The sequence below is a fragment of the Thamnophis elegans genome, chromosome 10, assembly GCF_009769535.1.
Source record: "Thamnophis elegans isolate rThaEle1 chromosome 10, rThaEle1.pri, whole genome shotgun sequence".
NCBI classification, from domain to species: Eukaryota; Metazoa; Chordata; class Lepidosauria; order Squamata; family Colubridae; genus Thamnophis; species Thamnophis elegans.
In genome coordinates, this window is record NC_045550.1 from 26,812,153 (window position 1) to 26,828,250 (window position 16,098).

The following is a 16,098-nucleotide window of genomic DNA, read 5'->3' on the forward strand; positions in this document are numbered from 1 at the left end:
TTTTGTTTCTAACACAACATGGCAATTTTGTGTTCACTTTTGTGAAACTACAGTAACCATAAAAGAAAAGGTTTATCCTGACAGATGGGTCTTCTTTATTGCCTCTCTTGTCTCATCTAGGATGCATGGTGTCATATGTACATAGCTATGATGAATGGATTAAAAGTATTTCTATTTTAGAATATAATTTATATTTTAGAATGCAAATGACATAAATGCAACTTTATTAGAAGCAGTATTAAATATTAAACAACTGCATGCCGAACACCAAGGACCACATAGTATTACGGTAATTCATTCGCTCCCACCCCTCGTTATCACAAATGTATAATTTTAAGAGCCTTCTTTTCCTTTTAAAGTTCTTCATAATGACTTATCTGACATTTCTGATATCTACAAAGCTCTTTTCCCTCAGAGAATACTCCCTGCTCGCCTTTAGCATTCTCATTTGCTGTCTTTTATCCAGATTGTTTGATTTAAGACAAGACTTTTAAAAAAGTAATCTTTCTGGCGTTCAGGCTAGCCGTTTTTCTAAACATGTTACTACTTTTTTTCTGTAGGTTAAAACAAAATCGGTTACTTCTTCAGTGGCCACTGATGCCCTTCCTCTCAAGTTGCACCTCTATTCCCAGAGCACCCCTACAGGACTAGACTGCATGGGCTTGAGGCAAAGCATCTCCTTTCCTGGTATGGCCACCTTTATTATTTGATATCTAATAATTTACACTATAATTTGGTTGATTTTGAATTGGTTTGGTTATATTATTTGCATCAATTAGCTTTGATGGAAATGGGTATTCAGCAATACTATCTTTATTTTCTTCAGTGCCTCTTTTGTATATATTTATATGCATTGATCTACCTCAGGAGAGATCTTATAATGGCATGACCAACTAGTTTATTTTAAGAGACACCACTAGTTTATTCAATTTGTATGCCGCCCTATTCCCGAGAGACTCAGTATTAAGCTCATTAGTGTTGGCACAACATAAAATGGAAGGACTATAGATGGCAATGGCTAAAGTGATGACTTAATATAGAGTTTGACAGAATCCCTTCTGAAGGCTTTATATTTGAAAGAAAGGTATAGTATTGGCTTCAAAAGAATCATGGAGTTGTTGCTCCATTTTCTTTTCAAGGAGTCTTTCTTGACAACTGTTTTCTAATGTCTTCTATTTTACATGTAAGTGTAATCCTATTGCTTTATAAGTTAAGAATAATGTTTGCAAAATGACTCCTTTTAATTTAAATGTAGTTATGATTTTTGTACTCTGAGATTTCAGTGCTTACTGAAAATTAGAATGCAGGAAAATCTTCAGTAGAGGATAATAATAAGCAGGTTTAAATGAAAGCTTAGAAATCCACTTTTTAATTCTCCAGCACAGACATGGATCACAAAGATGTCTAAGCGGTTCAAAGGTACCACTTGGACATCTGTCGTAAAGTATAACTGCTGGTTATATTGTCAGATTGCTTAATCAGTGACATTGCTGATGAACTACTTCTAGCTTGCTTGCTCTTTAAATATGATTGTATTTATTATTTAAAGTTCTTAAAAACATGTAGGGAATTAACGTGACTGCTGAAGTTATCGTTCTTTCTCTTGTTTTTTCCCCAGATGCTTTAACTACAATTCTCTCAAAGTTCTGTTACCATTTGTATGAGGTTAATTATAGTTTAAACAAAAAACAATAGAAAAATGTTTAATACGACAATAAGATTTGCCAACTAGAAATGCCCCACGTTTAACAAAGCTTTAGATATTTTTCCTGGAAAGGAAACCACATAATATTTATGGAAGAAAAGTATATATCAAACTGCATGATAGCTGCTATTCTTATGAATGGCTACCAACACTTGTTTTGCATGCAGCAGTTTTGTTGAAACCATGATGCCATTTCACTCCCTGGAACTCAGCTTATATGTATGTATGTATGTATGTATGTATGTATGTATGTATGTATGTATGTATTAGATAGATAGATAATGATGATGATGAAGATGATGATGGGAAAAGAAATCATGTGTTGTCCCAATTGTAATTGGAGCCCTTGGAATAATACTTAAAGGGCTACTTCGCTATTTGGAAATTCTAAATTTATCAGACTTGAACATTCTGATTCTACAAAAAACCACCCTACTTGTAACAGCTTATATCCTCTGACGTTACCTTAACCGTTCCTAGGTCCTTGGTTAGGACTCAAGCTGTTGAGCTACCAACCAGCCCCAAAGGCTGTGAATCTCACCAAAGATTAACCAAATAACACCACCACCACCACCAACAACAACAACAACAACAACAACAACAATAATATAAGCAACTTGAAGAACTTAAGGCAAGGTCAGCTAAAGAACAAGCAGGTCAAAAGCAGCCTGGAAGCAAGATACGATTTGGAGAATAAAGAAATTGCGATAGTAATTGAAGAGCTGAAGCAGAGAGTTGTTGCCATTGCTGAAAAGATTAAATGGTATGAAAATCGAGTAACTCAGTTCAAGGAAAACTCAGAGTTCAGAGGAAATCAGCACCAGTTTTATAAGAGCTTAGAAAGTGGAGATGGAGTAGCAACAAATGAAAAGCCTGATAAAGAGAAAGCTCTGAAATAAAGTGCATAAAATGGAAGATGTGAAAATAACAAAAGAAATGGTGCAAAGGCAGTCAAGAAAAGTGAAGAATTGGAGTACACCTGGACCAGATGAGCTACATGGTTTCTGGCTAAAGGCACTTACAAGTATGCACGAAAGATTGGCAACCCAAATGAACTAGATCTTAAAAACATCTGACAATGATGAATGGATGACAACTGGAAGGACATTTTTGATGCAAAAAGATAAAAAAAAAGGAAAGGACCCTGGAAACTATAGACCAATCACCTGTTTGCCAACAACATACAAGCTCCTTACTGGTACCATTGCAAACCAAATTTATGGATACTTGGAAAGAAATGACTTGCTTCATGTAGAACAGAAAGGATGCTGCAAAAATTCAAGAGGAACAAAGGGCCAACTGCTGATTGACAAGTTAATCCTAAAGAATTCAAAGAAAAGACGAACCAAGCTGTTCATGGCTTGGATAGACTATAAGAAAGCATTTGATTTAGTTCCACACAGCTGGATCAAGAAATGCCTGAAAATCTTTGGCATTAGCAGCAACATACAAAAATTAATGGAAACGTCAATGAACCCCTGGAAAATGAAGCTTGTAGCTAATGGAGAAGAACTGGATGAAGCTGAAATTAAATGAGACATTTTCCAGGGTAATTCCCTTTCACCCCTACTTTTTATACTTTCAATGCTACCACTGACAACCATTTTGAAGAAGGTGAACTGTGGATAAGAACTTGCAAAGAAAGGACTGAAAATTTCACACTTGGTGTATGTGGATGATTTGATTTATTAATTGAAAGCACAAAAGAATTTAGCCAAGACATTGGTATGCAGTTTGGAATTGACAAATGTGCAATAATGGCAACCAAGGCAGGCAAGGTCCTAGAAGATGATGGAATACAACTTGAGAATGAAGAAATGATAAAGGCAGTAAAACCAGAAGAAAGCTACAAGTACTTGGGGATTTTAGAGGCCTCTGACTTAATGCACAATAAAGTTAAGGAATTAATCTCAGCCAAGTACATTCGATGAATTCGCAAGATATTAAAGTCCAAACTGAGTGGAGAAAACATCATAAAAACCATAAATACCTGGGCTATACCTGTACTGTGGATGTCCTTTTTGGAATTTTCCATCTGACCAGTATAAAATCTAAAATACCATTAGAAAAGATCAGGGTTCTAAGGTCCATGAAGGAAGGATGAGGCATATTGCTTGTAAGAATAAATTCTCTACTTTCAAATTTCATTTCGTTTATGAAGGATCAAAGTATTTGGATCTTTCTAAACTGTCAAAATAATATACAGTAGGCCCTTTTTATTTGGAATGCTTCAGAAGCTTTTCTTAAGGGAAATAGAGATATCACATTTCCTCATCACTAAACTGTAGTATTTTGTCACAGACAGTTTTATTTTATTGATCTTCTCTTGGTTAGCAAATCAACTGCAATAACTTCTGGAAAATGAAAAGTAATCATGAATTATAATGAAATATTGCTTGTGTGATTTCACTAGTGAGGATTTCAGAATGTTCTTCCTCCCCCTCACTTGTCTGTCCCATTTAACTGAACTATTTCTTAGAAGCTAAATGGTGTCTTGATGTAGCATTCAAGCATTATATATGTTCATATAATCCTTAAAAAAGGAGAAAATCCTAGAAATACATTTTCCTTTACCTGCAATAATGCAATGCAGTTGTTAAGAAAAAGAAAAGCTTTGGTGTATGCTCTTCATGGATGATGTTCTCTAAAATTATCCCATTGGGTTTTAAAGCTCAGGTTTGTAACCAAATGCCACTTCCAAATATGATTGTTTTTGTCTATATGAGTAATTTTGGAAAAAGAGAAAAAAATCTCTTTTTCTTCTTTCTGAAACATTCCTACATCATGCAGGAATTTGGATTTTCTTTTTCATACTTTCAAGGCATTTAACTAATTTCATCCATTTCAGTATTTATTTTAAATAGCCAGAAACTTGAGCTACCTATAACAACATCTAATGTCTTATCTCCAATTTGTGTTCTTATAATGTTGCCCTTACAGCAACTTAAAACTCATAATAGCTAAAAACCTATTAACAAGTTTACAATTTTTTTATTTGATTTATAAATTGATACTGTTTTATATAAAATATTTCATTTATATTCATTTCATATATATCAATTTTATATATATATCATTTTCATACTGATAAATATTTTACCTAGGTTTTCTTTTTTTTTAGCAAAACTACTTTGAAGTCTTGAGAAAATAAATATGGAATATTTTTATGCAATCTGATTTAGAATTTACTGAAAACAGAAACACTGCTATCAGAATACTGGATGAAGCCAAAATCTCTTTTATTTTTCAGGCTTAGGTTACAAAAAATAACAATATGAATGTTGTTTTCATTCTGAAATGTCTAAAACATTAGGAGATGACCAGCCCTACCAACAGAAGATACATTTTTGAAGTTCCAATATATCAATGCCTAATTGAATTTTGTGAATTATATGGTTGGGAGATGAATCACATTGCGTTGTATAGTCACACACATTCCAAATTCGAAATTTTCTTTTTCTTTCTCGAATGTTATGCATTCCAGATGCATTTATGATATGCTGAGAATTCCTAGACAACAAAGATAAATCTAGTCTTTAAAATCTCAGTTGACCTGGAAAATACCAAGTTTGAGGAAGATTATGACATGATTAGATTATTTATCTACAGTTTTTTTAAAAAGACCTCACTCTATCCATACTAAAACTGCAAAGTATGGTCAAAATATCATATTTCTCAAATAACTGTAAAACAGCAGCACAAGACATTCTAGTTTTCTTCTTTATCAAACTTTTAAAAAAAACAATTTTAATGCATTTCAAATATTAAAGGATCAGCTAACAGTATCATATATATTGATTTTAAAAGAATGAAACTATAATTTATTGATTATGTAGCAATTTATATAATTATAAAATCCTCAAGGAGGTTTATAATTATTGTGAAATCCATGTGCTAAAAGAATCTCCACATAATCCATCAATAATTACTTAGAGAATATAACCAACCAAATATTTAAAGAATATCTAATAAAAAAGGCACATATATCAACTAAATGTTTACCAAAGTATAATGGTTTTTTATAGGTTCCCCAAAGTTAATAAGCTGGGGGCTTATTATTTGAGTCATCTTAGCGAATACACTGTTCCACAGACTAGTATTAACTACTGAAATGACAGCTTAATTCTAGCTCAAGCTATAAAGGAGATCTGGAAGTTTGTATATTTGCTTGTTTGTATTAATAAAATAGAATTGGCCCCTTTGGTTAGGTCTCCTGTGTAGATTTCCTGAGAAGGCTGACATCTATTTTTCAAGTCTAAAAGTACAAATTTCCCACGCTCTCATTTACAATCTGAGAATTTAGGGTGGGTCCCTTCTGAACTACTTCTGCAGCTGCAGGCTATGCCCTGTTGGAAAAAAATGTCCATCTGGGTTCCGTTCCAAGTAGGAAGAAAGACACTGGAAACATGGATGCTTGGAAAGATGGTTTAATGGTGGACAGGACCACATGGCTTGAGATCCTGGGCAAAAAAAGAGCACATGAGTGAGAGAGGGAGAGGGATTTATACCCTCTCTTGGGCCCTGCCTTGGAACTTCCTGTTCCTGTGTAAGAAATGTACTCTGATTGGGTTGTCAGACTCCCATAGGCCCCTGTAGGGGTAACTTTGTAGGTGGGTTTTGAATCCCAGGCCTGGTTGAATCTTGCTGGGTGATGATGTAATGAAGGGGCAATTCCTATTATGGCTTCATGGCTTTGTCCTGGTTTGGATCTTGACTGAGGGCTAATCCTATCACCCTGGAGCTGAAGGTATTTTGTGTTGTAGATAAACTGGCCCAGTTCTTTGTCTGGTAGATATGTTGGTACCAAAATATCTTTGATGGGGAGGGGGGGGTGAGGGCAGGGAGCTGAGGCTCTGAGTTTATGTCTTTAGAAACATGTTTCTCCTTTAGGAAAAATACAATTTTCTGCCTTTTTAATATTTCTTAGAATAGTTTTCTAGGAAAGGGGTGGGTGCTCAGTTTCTACAGCCCTCTCATACAAACATATAAATATTCTCTAGCATTTCTTCCCCCATCTCTCAAGTTCATTCCCACATAAGTTACATACAGCAGAGTCACCTATGTTATATTTGAATTAGACTTAAGCTTACTAGTAACCAGTGCAGTGATCAAATTACACCAAATTAAACAGATAATTCCATATACTTTTAAAAAAGAAAACAGACTTTTAAAAACTTTACTGAAAGATGCTGAACGAAGGTACTCAGCCTGAAGAGGTCAAAAAATTCTGGTTTCTGTAATAAATTAGTTTCACTCCAATTGCCTATATTACAATCCTTTGAGAAATGTTGAAGGAGATAAAAGGAATATTTGTTAGTACACTGCAATAGAATATTATGTGACCAAGTCACGGAAGAGTGCACAAATGATTTGTGAAGCTCTACAAATCAAACTTCACCTCTGGGTAACTGAAATAGCTCCTTAGTGAAGGAAGCTCAGTTCACAAATGGTAGATTTTCAAACTTGCTTGCTTGCTGGTATAACACAGTGAGTACACCTATGGTCTTTTGCAAGCTGCGAGAAAGCTCTTATGTGATTAGGTCAGCAATGGAATTCACAAAATGAAATCACTTGTTTTATGGTCTGTCCTGCATAACCCTTTAGATGTGAAATGAAAAGCATGAAAATATAGAAAGCCATGATAAAAATGGCTGCACGGATATGTGAATTCTTTTCCTACATGATCTTCTACAGCAGTGGTTCCCAAACTTGGCAACTTTAAGACTTGTGGACTTCAACTGCCAGAGTTCTCCAGCCAGCTGCTGGCTGGAGAATTCTGGGAGTTGAAGTCCACAAGTCTTAAAGTTGCCAAGTTTGGGAACCACTGTTCTACAGCATCAAAAAACAACAATTTACCAAATTTGTATGCCACCTTACTCTCAGTGACTGTTCACTGTTGCTTACTGTAATTAGAAGCGCTCTATAATTAGGTAACACAATTCGGAAAAAAACCCTAGAATTTAAATTATTGTTACTTTTATTATTATAATATTTTAATCTGTCTTTTTATACATAATTCAAAGTGACAAACTTTTAATAGCTGTTTTAAGGTTCTGGTTTTCCATTCTGGTATCCATTGCATCTGCCATAATGGTAAAGTGCATTTAACTTATCCAGAAAGTTTTCAGACACAACAAATTCAGATGGGAATATGGAAGATACCTATTGGTGACCAAAGATAGGGGCACATCTTTATATACAGTATAATTAATCAAGTCAACTTGTATCTAATTTTTTGAGGAACTGCCGCAGTTCTATGTATTATATTATATAAGACATCACACAGCAAATTTTAATTACTTCCATATTCTTCCAGCATCTTCTAAAATGCATGTTAATCATACATATCTGTTGTGACTCAGCAGATGTCTGCTGTGAGTCTTTTCGGGATACAAGATTCATTATGCAGCTGGGGCTTGTTAGGGGCAGGCTTGGAGATAAAAGGACGGATGCTGCCACGCCCTAGTCGCATGTTCCTTCGTGCGTACAACATTGCTTGATACACTTGGATAAGTGCTTTGGTGTTTCCAGTAACCCTGATTCAAAGCTACATTTGGAGAAGTGCATTGCTTGTAAGAGTTGTTTTGTTTTTCATTCCGTTATCTAGTCTGTATTTATGTTATTTTTGGGCTCGAAGCCAGTTTGAACTGAGAACTGATAAAGAAAGTTCCTTTTAAGTTTATTCGTCTTGCTGTTTGTTAAGAGCCGTGAAACGGGGACAGATATACGATTGTAAAATATGTTTATCTTTTCCAAATTTAGTGAATAGTAAATAGTAAATAGTAATAGTAAATAGTAAATAGAATGATCCATTAAAATACTTTACATTAGAATAGCACTGATAATCCTAGCATAGAGGTAACAGCAGTAACATATAAAAAATAGTTAATAGTAGAATTAGGTGGCATTAGGATCAGGAATTCAATTTCAGCCAAGAAAACTATATCCTAGAGATACATTGCATTTATAATGGGTACAAGCTAAACTTCTTACGTACATTAAAGGTGGTTTTTAAGGATGAAGCCTGCACTTGCAATAAATGTTATGTTAAAACACCAATGTTTAGTATCTGTTCCTGCCAACAATATTGAGAATATGCAGCAAAGGTCCTAGAACTCTTTTTCCTGGCTGAGTAGATACGCATTCTTTCCTTCTTTGAACTGGCAGAAAAATAGAAACTCTGCTTCCCCTACAAGCTGAGCAAGTTAGTTTGAGTCTCTTTTTGTCACACTCCCTTCTTTCCCAGCACTGAACTCCCTTTTTTTCTGCTAATGTCTCTACAAATCCTTTTGCCTACTTTTGTCAAAGTTTCCTCTCCACATTTGTATCCAACCAGTGAGTAAGACCCTAAAAATCTGGCTGTGTGATCCTGAATGTGAGGTGCTGAATGTGTCAAGGACCCCATTTCTGGATATTTTTGCTAACTAGCCAATTATCTTAGCTGCTATGTATATTTATTTTTGATATTTTTATTGTGGTTTTTTTGTTATTTAGTTTTTTCATTGTGATAGATTTTTTTAAAATTAGAGATGGGTGGCTATGGAAATTGAATAAATAAAACTATCTTAACTTTTGAGTCACACATGCTTTACAATTTGGAGCAATTGTAATGCTATTTATGTTGTTCTGTTTTATTTGTTTTGGATTATGGAAAAATGATGAATCATAGAGATTTGCCCAATATATGTGTCAGGTGATCTCCACATACAACTATGACGCTCTGTTGCCCTTAGGCAGGATGGCAATACATTCCCACTGCCAGTGCTTAATGTAAGGTTAAATACATTCATGCTGTTGACTTCTGTGTTGAATGGAAAGGAAAGGCATTTTGCCTCAGGTATAAACTTGGCTAACTTTGTTCACTTGATCCCATGTATATACGTATATATTTGGTTACTGTTAAAGATATTTGAATTACAAGGGTGAACAGATTATGCAAGCCCTCAGGTTCTCCAGTTATTTGCCCATACCTAGCCTTTTGGTTGATTCTTTCTTATCCAAATACTTATCAGGTGTTTAGGTGAAAGAGGAAAAATATTCCTAGGGATTCAGATATGAAAGAATCAATCATTTTAGATACTGGGCAGAATCCAGCAAAACCTGGAAGTCTCAAATAATGCATCTAGTCAGGACCAGAAAGTTTTCCTCTTTGTCAGATGATCTTTTAAACATTTATATTAATGATTGATCTGAGCCATTGTTAGTGTTTTCCTGCTGTTTTAGTCTACCTCGGTGTATATGCATGTAGGGTAGTGATGGCGAACCTTTTTCTTATAAATTGCCAAAATTGTCCCAATGCATGTGCTATTGCAAACATACATGTGTCCACACCAATTCAATCTTCCATGCCCACCTGCGCATGCATGCACACACAGAGCCCGTGCGTATGCACATGACCCCTCCCCAGCGTCTGGAGGCTTTCCTAAAGCCTGGGGAGAGTGAAAACATCCTCCCTTGCCCCCCCCCCAGAGGCCCTCTGTAAGGCAGAAATGCATTGTTTTCAAACTTCTGCTTGGCCTGTTGGGGCCATTTTTCACCCTTCTCGGGTTTTAGGAAAGTCTCTGGAGGCTGGGGAGGGCGAAAAACAGGCCCAACAGGCCAACTGGAAATTTGTTTCTGAACTTCTGGTTGGGCTGTTGGGCCTGTTTTTTGCCTCCCCAGGCTCTGAAGCCTGAGGAGGGAGAAAATGGGCTCTTCCGGCCCTCCAAAAGGTCGAAAATCGGCTGGCTAGCATGCGCATGCGTGCCGGAGCTGACGGCTGGCATGCCAGCAAGTATGGCTCCATGTGCCACCTGTGGCACGCCTTCTATAGGTTCGCCCTCATGGGTGTAGGATCTTTGATGCTGACAAGAATACTTATTTTCCTTTTTTCTAGTATCCTTTCGATGCTAAATTGGTGCCTTAACTGTTAAGATATACAATAGACACCTTCCTTCCTTCCTTCTTTGAATGTGAGTGTGTGTATATATGCATGAGCTCTATTACAATTGTAGATTTCATATTAGTTATGTCACTGCTATTGTATAATGCAGAATCACAATTAGGAAATATTAACATGAGATGGTAAGATGTGGCTGTTCCTTAGTTTTCTTCATGGAGAGGTTGTTTTATCTCCCTGTCATTTCATTTCAGTTTTTGTTCGCTATCTGAAAAATTTTGAAAATGTTTTCTAAATACCGTTCTTTTATAAAGCAGAAAGCTTTAGAGAGACAGCATGTTGAATATTCAAGATAACTTTTACTTTTATGTTTGATCTGCTGCTGATTTTTACCATTACTATGGTATTAACCTGGGTGGATTTGTGTTCTGTAGTACTGAATTGTTAAAGAAAAAAGACATCCAGTGGACACAAACTGTGTGACGCTGAAGTGAAATAAGTGGCTTTTTAAAGGATTTAGCTCTTATCTCTGCATCCAATGCATTCTTCATTGCTATCTTTTGATGTTTGACAGCTACGTGCCAACCCTGAAAGGGCCCCCAGGAGAAGCTGTAGATCCCTACTCTTAGAAACATTAGCAGGGAATCCTTGGTCAAAGTATGTTGATATTTAAAAGGTAAATTATTTCTTCATCAGGGAATACAATTTTTGTATACATGTCTTAATTCCAAAATTCCTTTAAACCAACCCCACAGTTGTTTTAGAAAAACACAGGAAAAATGATTCAGCGGCACGTTTATTTTTTTCTCCTATTGTGAGTGAAACAGATACTCAAAAAGGTGGTATATTACTCTCCTATTTTATGTTTTATTTATGGTAGAGTACAGAAATAATAATGCTGAAATCTATTAGTGAATTCTAAGGCTTGTCAACTATTTTCTGATAAGAGCATTCTTAATTTAAAAAAAACTGCATGAAAGGAATCTTCAAAAGCTAAACTTTTTCCTAGCGCTGTGGGATATATATTTTCCTCTGGAAAATTTTGTTTGAAATACAGGTGTCTTAAAGAAACAGACACCAACATATGAATATGTTGCCATCCTTAGTAAAGGTCTTTGCATCTTTCTTCAGGTCTTAAATGTGTTCTTCAAATACACCTGAGGCTCTCTGCACATGCTAAGCTTGTTGGAATCTCTTCCATGGTTTTTTTTTTTGCAGTCTGGAAAGATAGAGCATATGAAACTCTGAACAACCCTAGACCACCCTGTTCCTGTTGCGTTGTGCTGTCAGATTATTAATATGTGCCCCTTTCTTTAAAAAAATGTTTTGTATAGGAAACTTTTTAATTCCTCCCCCTCAGATCTCCAACATGAAATACATATTGGAGTAATGAGGTTGTCCAGCACCCACAGTCACACTGTTCTGATGAGCTGGTTTTTCATCTCTCTGAATTTGATCACCTCTTAATTGTTGTAGAATGGACTGTGGTAGCTTTGCAGGATAGTGCCATTGCTTCAGGGTTAGCTTATTCTAGATACAAACCAGAATAGTATGAGGATGTGCAGGCTAGTCCTCTGAATATCTACTTATATACTTACAGGCATGCTGCTCCCTTCATTCTGTTTAACTACTGTCCGCTGATGAGGGAGCTGCCAGTGAAGCAACTCTTTCTCCTCTCCCCAAGCCTTTTGGAACTGCTTCAAACTTTTCTATAGAGGTGCATTGCATCCTCTCCTTTCCCCTGCAATTTAAGCTCTCTCTGTCCTGTCCTTGGTTTGTTTAATCCCTTGGAATCAGCTTAGAAATAAGCCTACTTCTGCAAATTTGAGCTGAGGCTTTTTCAACAGTCAGCAAGGGAGCCTCCCTGGTGGACCCCTATGATGTCAGGTTGCATCGTGCAGCCGGTTGGCAACGCGGAGGAGAGGAATCCCACACAGCTCTTAGACCGCAAGACCTGGTGGCCACTGCCCTGTGTGTAACTGCAGCTGACTCTCCCTCTTCCTTCGGAACAGCAGAGCCTCCTGGCTCTCCATCTGCCTGCCTGCATGAGGACCCAGCAGTACTCCAGCTGTGAATCTGCGGGTGGAGACAGCGGAGCCAACTGTAGTAGCAGTGGAAGCTCTGGCCTCTCCCCAGGTTCAGATTCAGAGAGCAGTGGAGTGGTGTGCGGTGGTGGTAGTGGGATGCGAGGGGTCCTTTCCAGATACTGGAGCCTGGAAAGTCTTCATTCCACTTCAGGTAAGAACAGCTAAAGGGCGACTCTCTGATACCTTGGGGAATAGAAAGGGAAGCAAGGAGAATTTGTGTGAAATGGAAATGAACAATAACAATGCTAAATGAATACATTAAAGAAAATTTAACAAGCTTTATTCCTGTGCCTTTTACTACTGAAAGCCTGATTCTTCTTCCGGAATGAAGAGAAAAGGAAGGATGGAGATGTGGAAGCTGGTAGGAGGCTGCATATCTGCTCCGCCACTTTCTCGTTCTACAATGGCAAAGTTACTGTGAAATCTAAAATATAGCACATTTTCTCTCTCATGAAATGTCTTGTCACTGAAGATTAGCATGGGTTATTACTGCATGCCATAGTCTGATTTCTATTTATTTTGTCTTATTTGAGAAATATTTCTTATTCATCTTTTAAGTACTACTTCTACGTCATTGCTTTCGCTATGTCTTTTCAGTTTCTGCCATTCAAGTGATGTAAACAATGTATGGATATAAAAGCTCTGAATGTAAATACATTGGAGAGAACTGTACCCAACTTTTTTTGACTGTTAATATTTGACTAGTTTGTTTCTTATCATGGCTTTCTAATTACTTTTTTTAGATCAGTTTTGACTAGTCTGTACTTGCCATAAACAACTTCTTTCTGGATAGTTTTGATTCCAGTGTTCAAGTATATCAAAAGACTAGTTCTCCTCCAGCATATTTTTCTATCAAAAAAGCTTGGATTACTGAAAACATTAAATTTAGCTGATACAATTTAAAAGGCTTTTAAAAGGATCGCTGCTACTTTATACAGCATTGTGTTTCTGTTTACAAAATTCCTATTTAAATGACAAATCTTTTCTAATGATCTGTATTGATTAAATAACCTTACATCTTTTTCTGTCGTATATGGTTATGATGCCCTGAGGAAATAAAATACATGGGCAGATGCTAGATGATAGACTGTGTTATTATACCTCTTCAGTGGGACCTGAAAAACAATGTCATAGTCTGAATGTTTTGCTAATGTTGGCTTGCTGATATTCAGGTTTGCATCCATTTGATTGCTTCCCCCCCCCCCCCAGCAATGGTCAGTTGACATTTCATGGCTTCTGAGATTACTGATTGCTCACAGCACTGTAATATCTTATAAACTGTTTCTCCAAACATTTATATGTGTATCTTCTGGAAACCTTCTTCAAACCTGCCAAGATCTCCATCTTGTTCATGGGTAGTACTATTTTGGTTATGAAGCAGTAGAGCCTGGAAAATATAATTAGCAGAAATTATAGCATTAGAATGAAAACTATTCCTTGGCACACAAAGGCCCAGTTTTCTTGAAACATTATCAATATCTACATTGCAATTAACGTATGTATTGTAGCAGCAACATTTGTGACAAATTTCTGCTATGGCTTTGGTCTAAATATCACAGTATGATACAGAAAGGCTCACTTTCCCACTCTGTTATGGAAACTGTCATGGTTTTAACTGCTCTTATCTTTGAGGATCCTTGTTGCAGACTTATATTAGTTCACATCAGCCATTCTTCCTGGTTTGATGTTGACATAAATGAAAATGTTATTTTTCTTCATTGTATTGTGCCAAGAAATTCTGTGTGTGTGTGTGTGTGTGTGTGTGTGTGTGTGTGTCTGTCTGTCTGTCTCTCTCTCTCTCTCTCTCTCTCTCTTGCTCTCTGTATTCATTCATCCATTCATTCATTTCTGGTGGTGTTTCCCTGATACCGGTGAAAAATGTTTTGCTTGCTATTATTAGTGTAGCTATCTTCCTCAGATGGGTTTCCTCTAAATGAATAGAATGGTATCAATCTTAGGAAGGTTGCATTGATAAAAGTCCTACCTAGCACTATACAAAATAAATAAAAAGAATGTAAAGTGGGATGTGGTGGTTCAGTGGCTAAGACGCTGACTTTGTCGACCAGAAAGGACGGCAGTTTGGTAGTTCGAATCCCTAGCACCGCGTAACAGTGAGCTCCTGTTACTTGTCCCAGCTTCTGCCAATCTAGCAGTTTGAAAATACATAAAAGATAGGGACCACCTTTGGTGAGCTTTCGGCATTTAGTCATGCAAGCCACATGACCACAGAGACGTCTTTGGACAGCACCGGCCCTTCGGCTTTGAAATGGAGATGACCACTGCCCCCTAGAGTGGGAAACGACTAGCACACATGTGAGGAGTAACCTTTTCCTTTTACCTTTAAAACATTTCCACATTCCACACAGCTGTTGTGAAATCTTGTGAACCTTGTCAGGAGAATTTTTTTAAAAATATTTTTACTTAACTTTCTGTTTCTTGAAGATTTGGTTTCTCAGCAGCTGTTGTCAATGGTAAATTGACTGAGCAATCACACTTCAAAGACTCCCATTTCTGTAGGTCTCTAAAATAGCACCCCACAGTTTGCTAGTGACAATCAGATGAATATAAAGGCTCTAGGTTATATAGATAGGTTTTAAAAAATGAAAAAGAGACTAAAATTGCCCTCATTCTCTTATCTTTCACCTTATATTGTATCAGCTTGTATTATTTTGAGTTGGAAAGAGTCCAGCAATTACTGTACATTTCTATTAGCACTAACTGGGATCAACCTGTGCAGAAACAACGTGTTTAGCAATAGAACTCTTTTAAAGTTGGGTATTCTACTTACTAATATTTAATATTTAAGGTTCATGCTCAGATTGAAAACATAAACTTCCTATACTTTAACTTTATTTTTATTACTGTCCCACAAATTAAAGCCACAAATTTTGTTATAATTTTGCAGGAGAATTGGGCTAGTTCTTTGTTCATTGAACTCTATCACATATGCTTTCCTTAAGAAATTGAAATTGAATGTAACCTCTTAGGATTCTTATCACTTCAATAGTCATTTTGTTTAAGACAGATAGGCTGCCCAGGACCTCTGGAGAGATCCAGTTGACAAAAGATGCTGCTGTGGCATTGTGGTCATTTATTCTGACTCAGATGGCTATTGCTAGTATTTTATTTCTTGTGTATATGCTGATTTTGCCTTCCCATATTGCAGTGGTTCCCAAACTTGGCAACTTTAAGACTTGTGGACTTCAACTCCCAGCTCTGCTGGCTGGAGAATTCTGGGAGTTGAAGTCCACAAGTCTTAAAGTATTGTATACGTTGGCTTATTACTCAGCATTCAGCTGAGTACCTGTGAAAATTCACCAGTATAGATTGTGGAAAAGACACGTGAAAGCTGATGCCCAAAAATACAATCAGTCTGTTTGACTTTGGAGTCTCTGAACAAGATTGCTCTGGTTTCCAGAATACTTGAA

At 36.6% G+C, this 16,098-nt stretch overlaps 1 protein-coding gene across 1 annotated transcript in view; it reads left to right on the forward strand.

Annotated features, from left to right (window-relative positions):
* Positions 1–16,098, forward strand: part of LOC116514405 — a 160,502-nt gene that overhangs the window by 67,317 nt on the left and 77,087 nt on the right. The window contains exon 5 of the mRNA XM_032225984.1: positions 561–687. Within this exon, the coding sequence (XP_032081875.1) occupies positions 561–687 (127 nt within the window). The remainder of the gene's footprint in view (positions 1–560; positions 688–16,098) is intronic.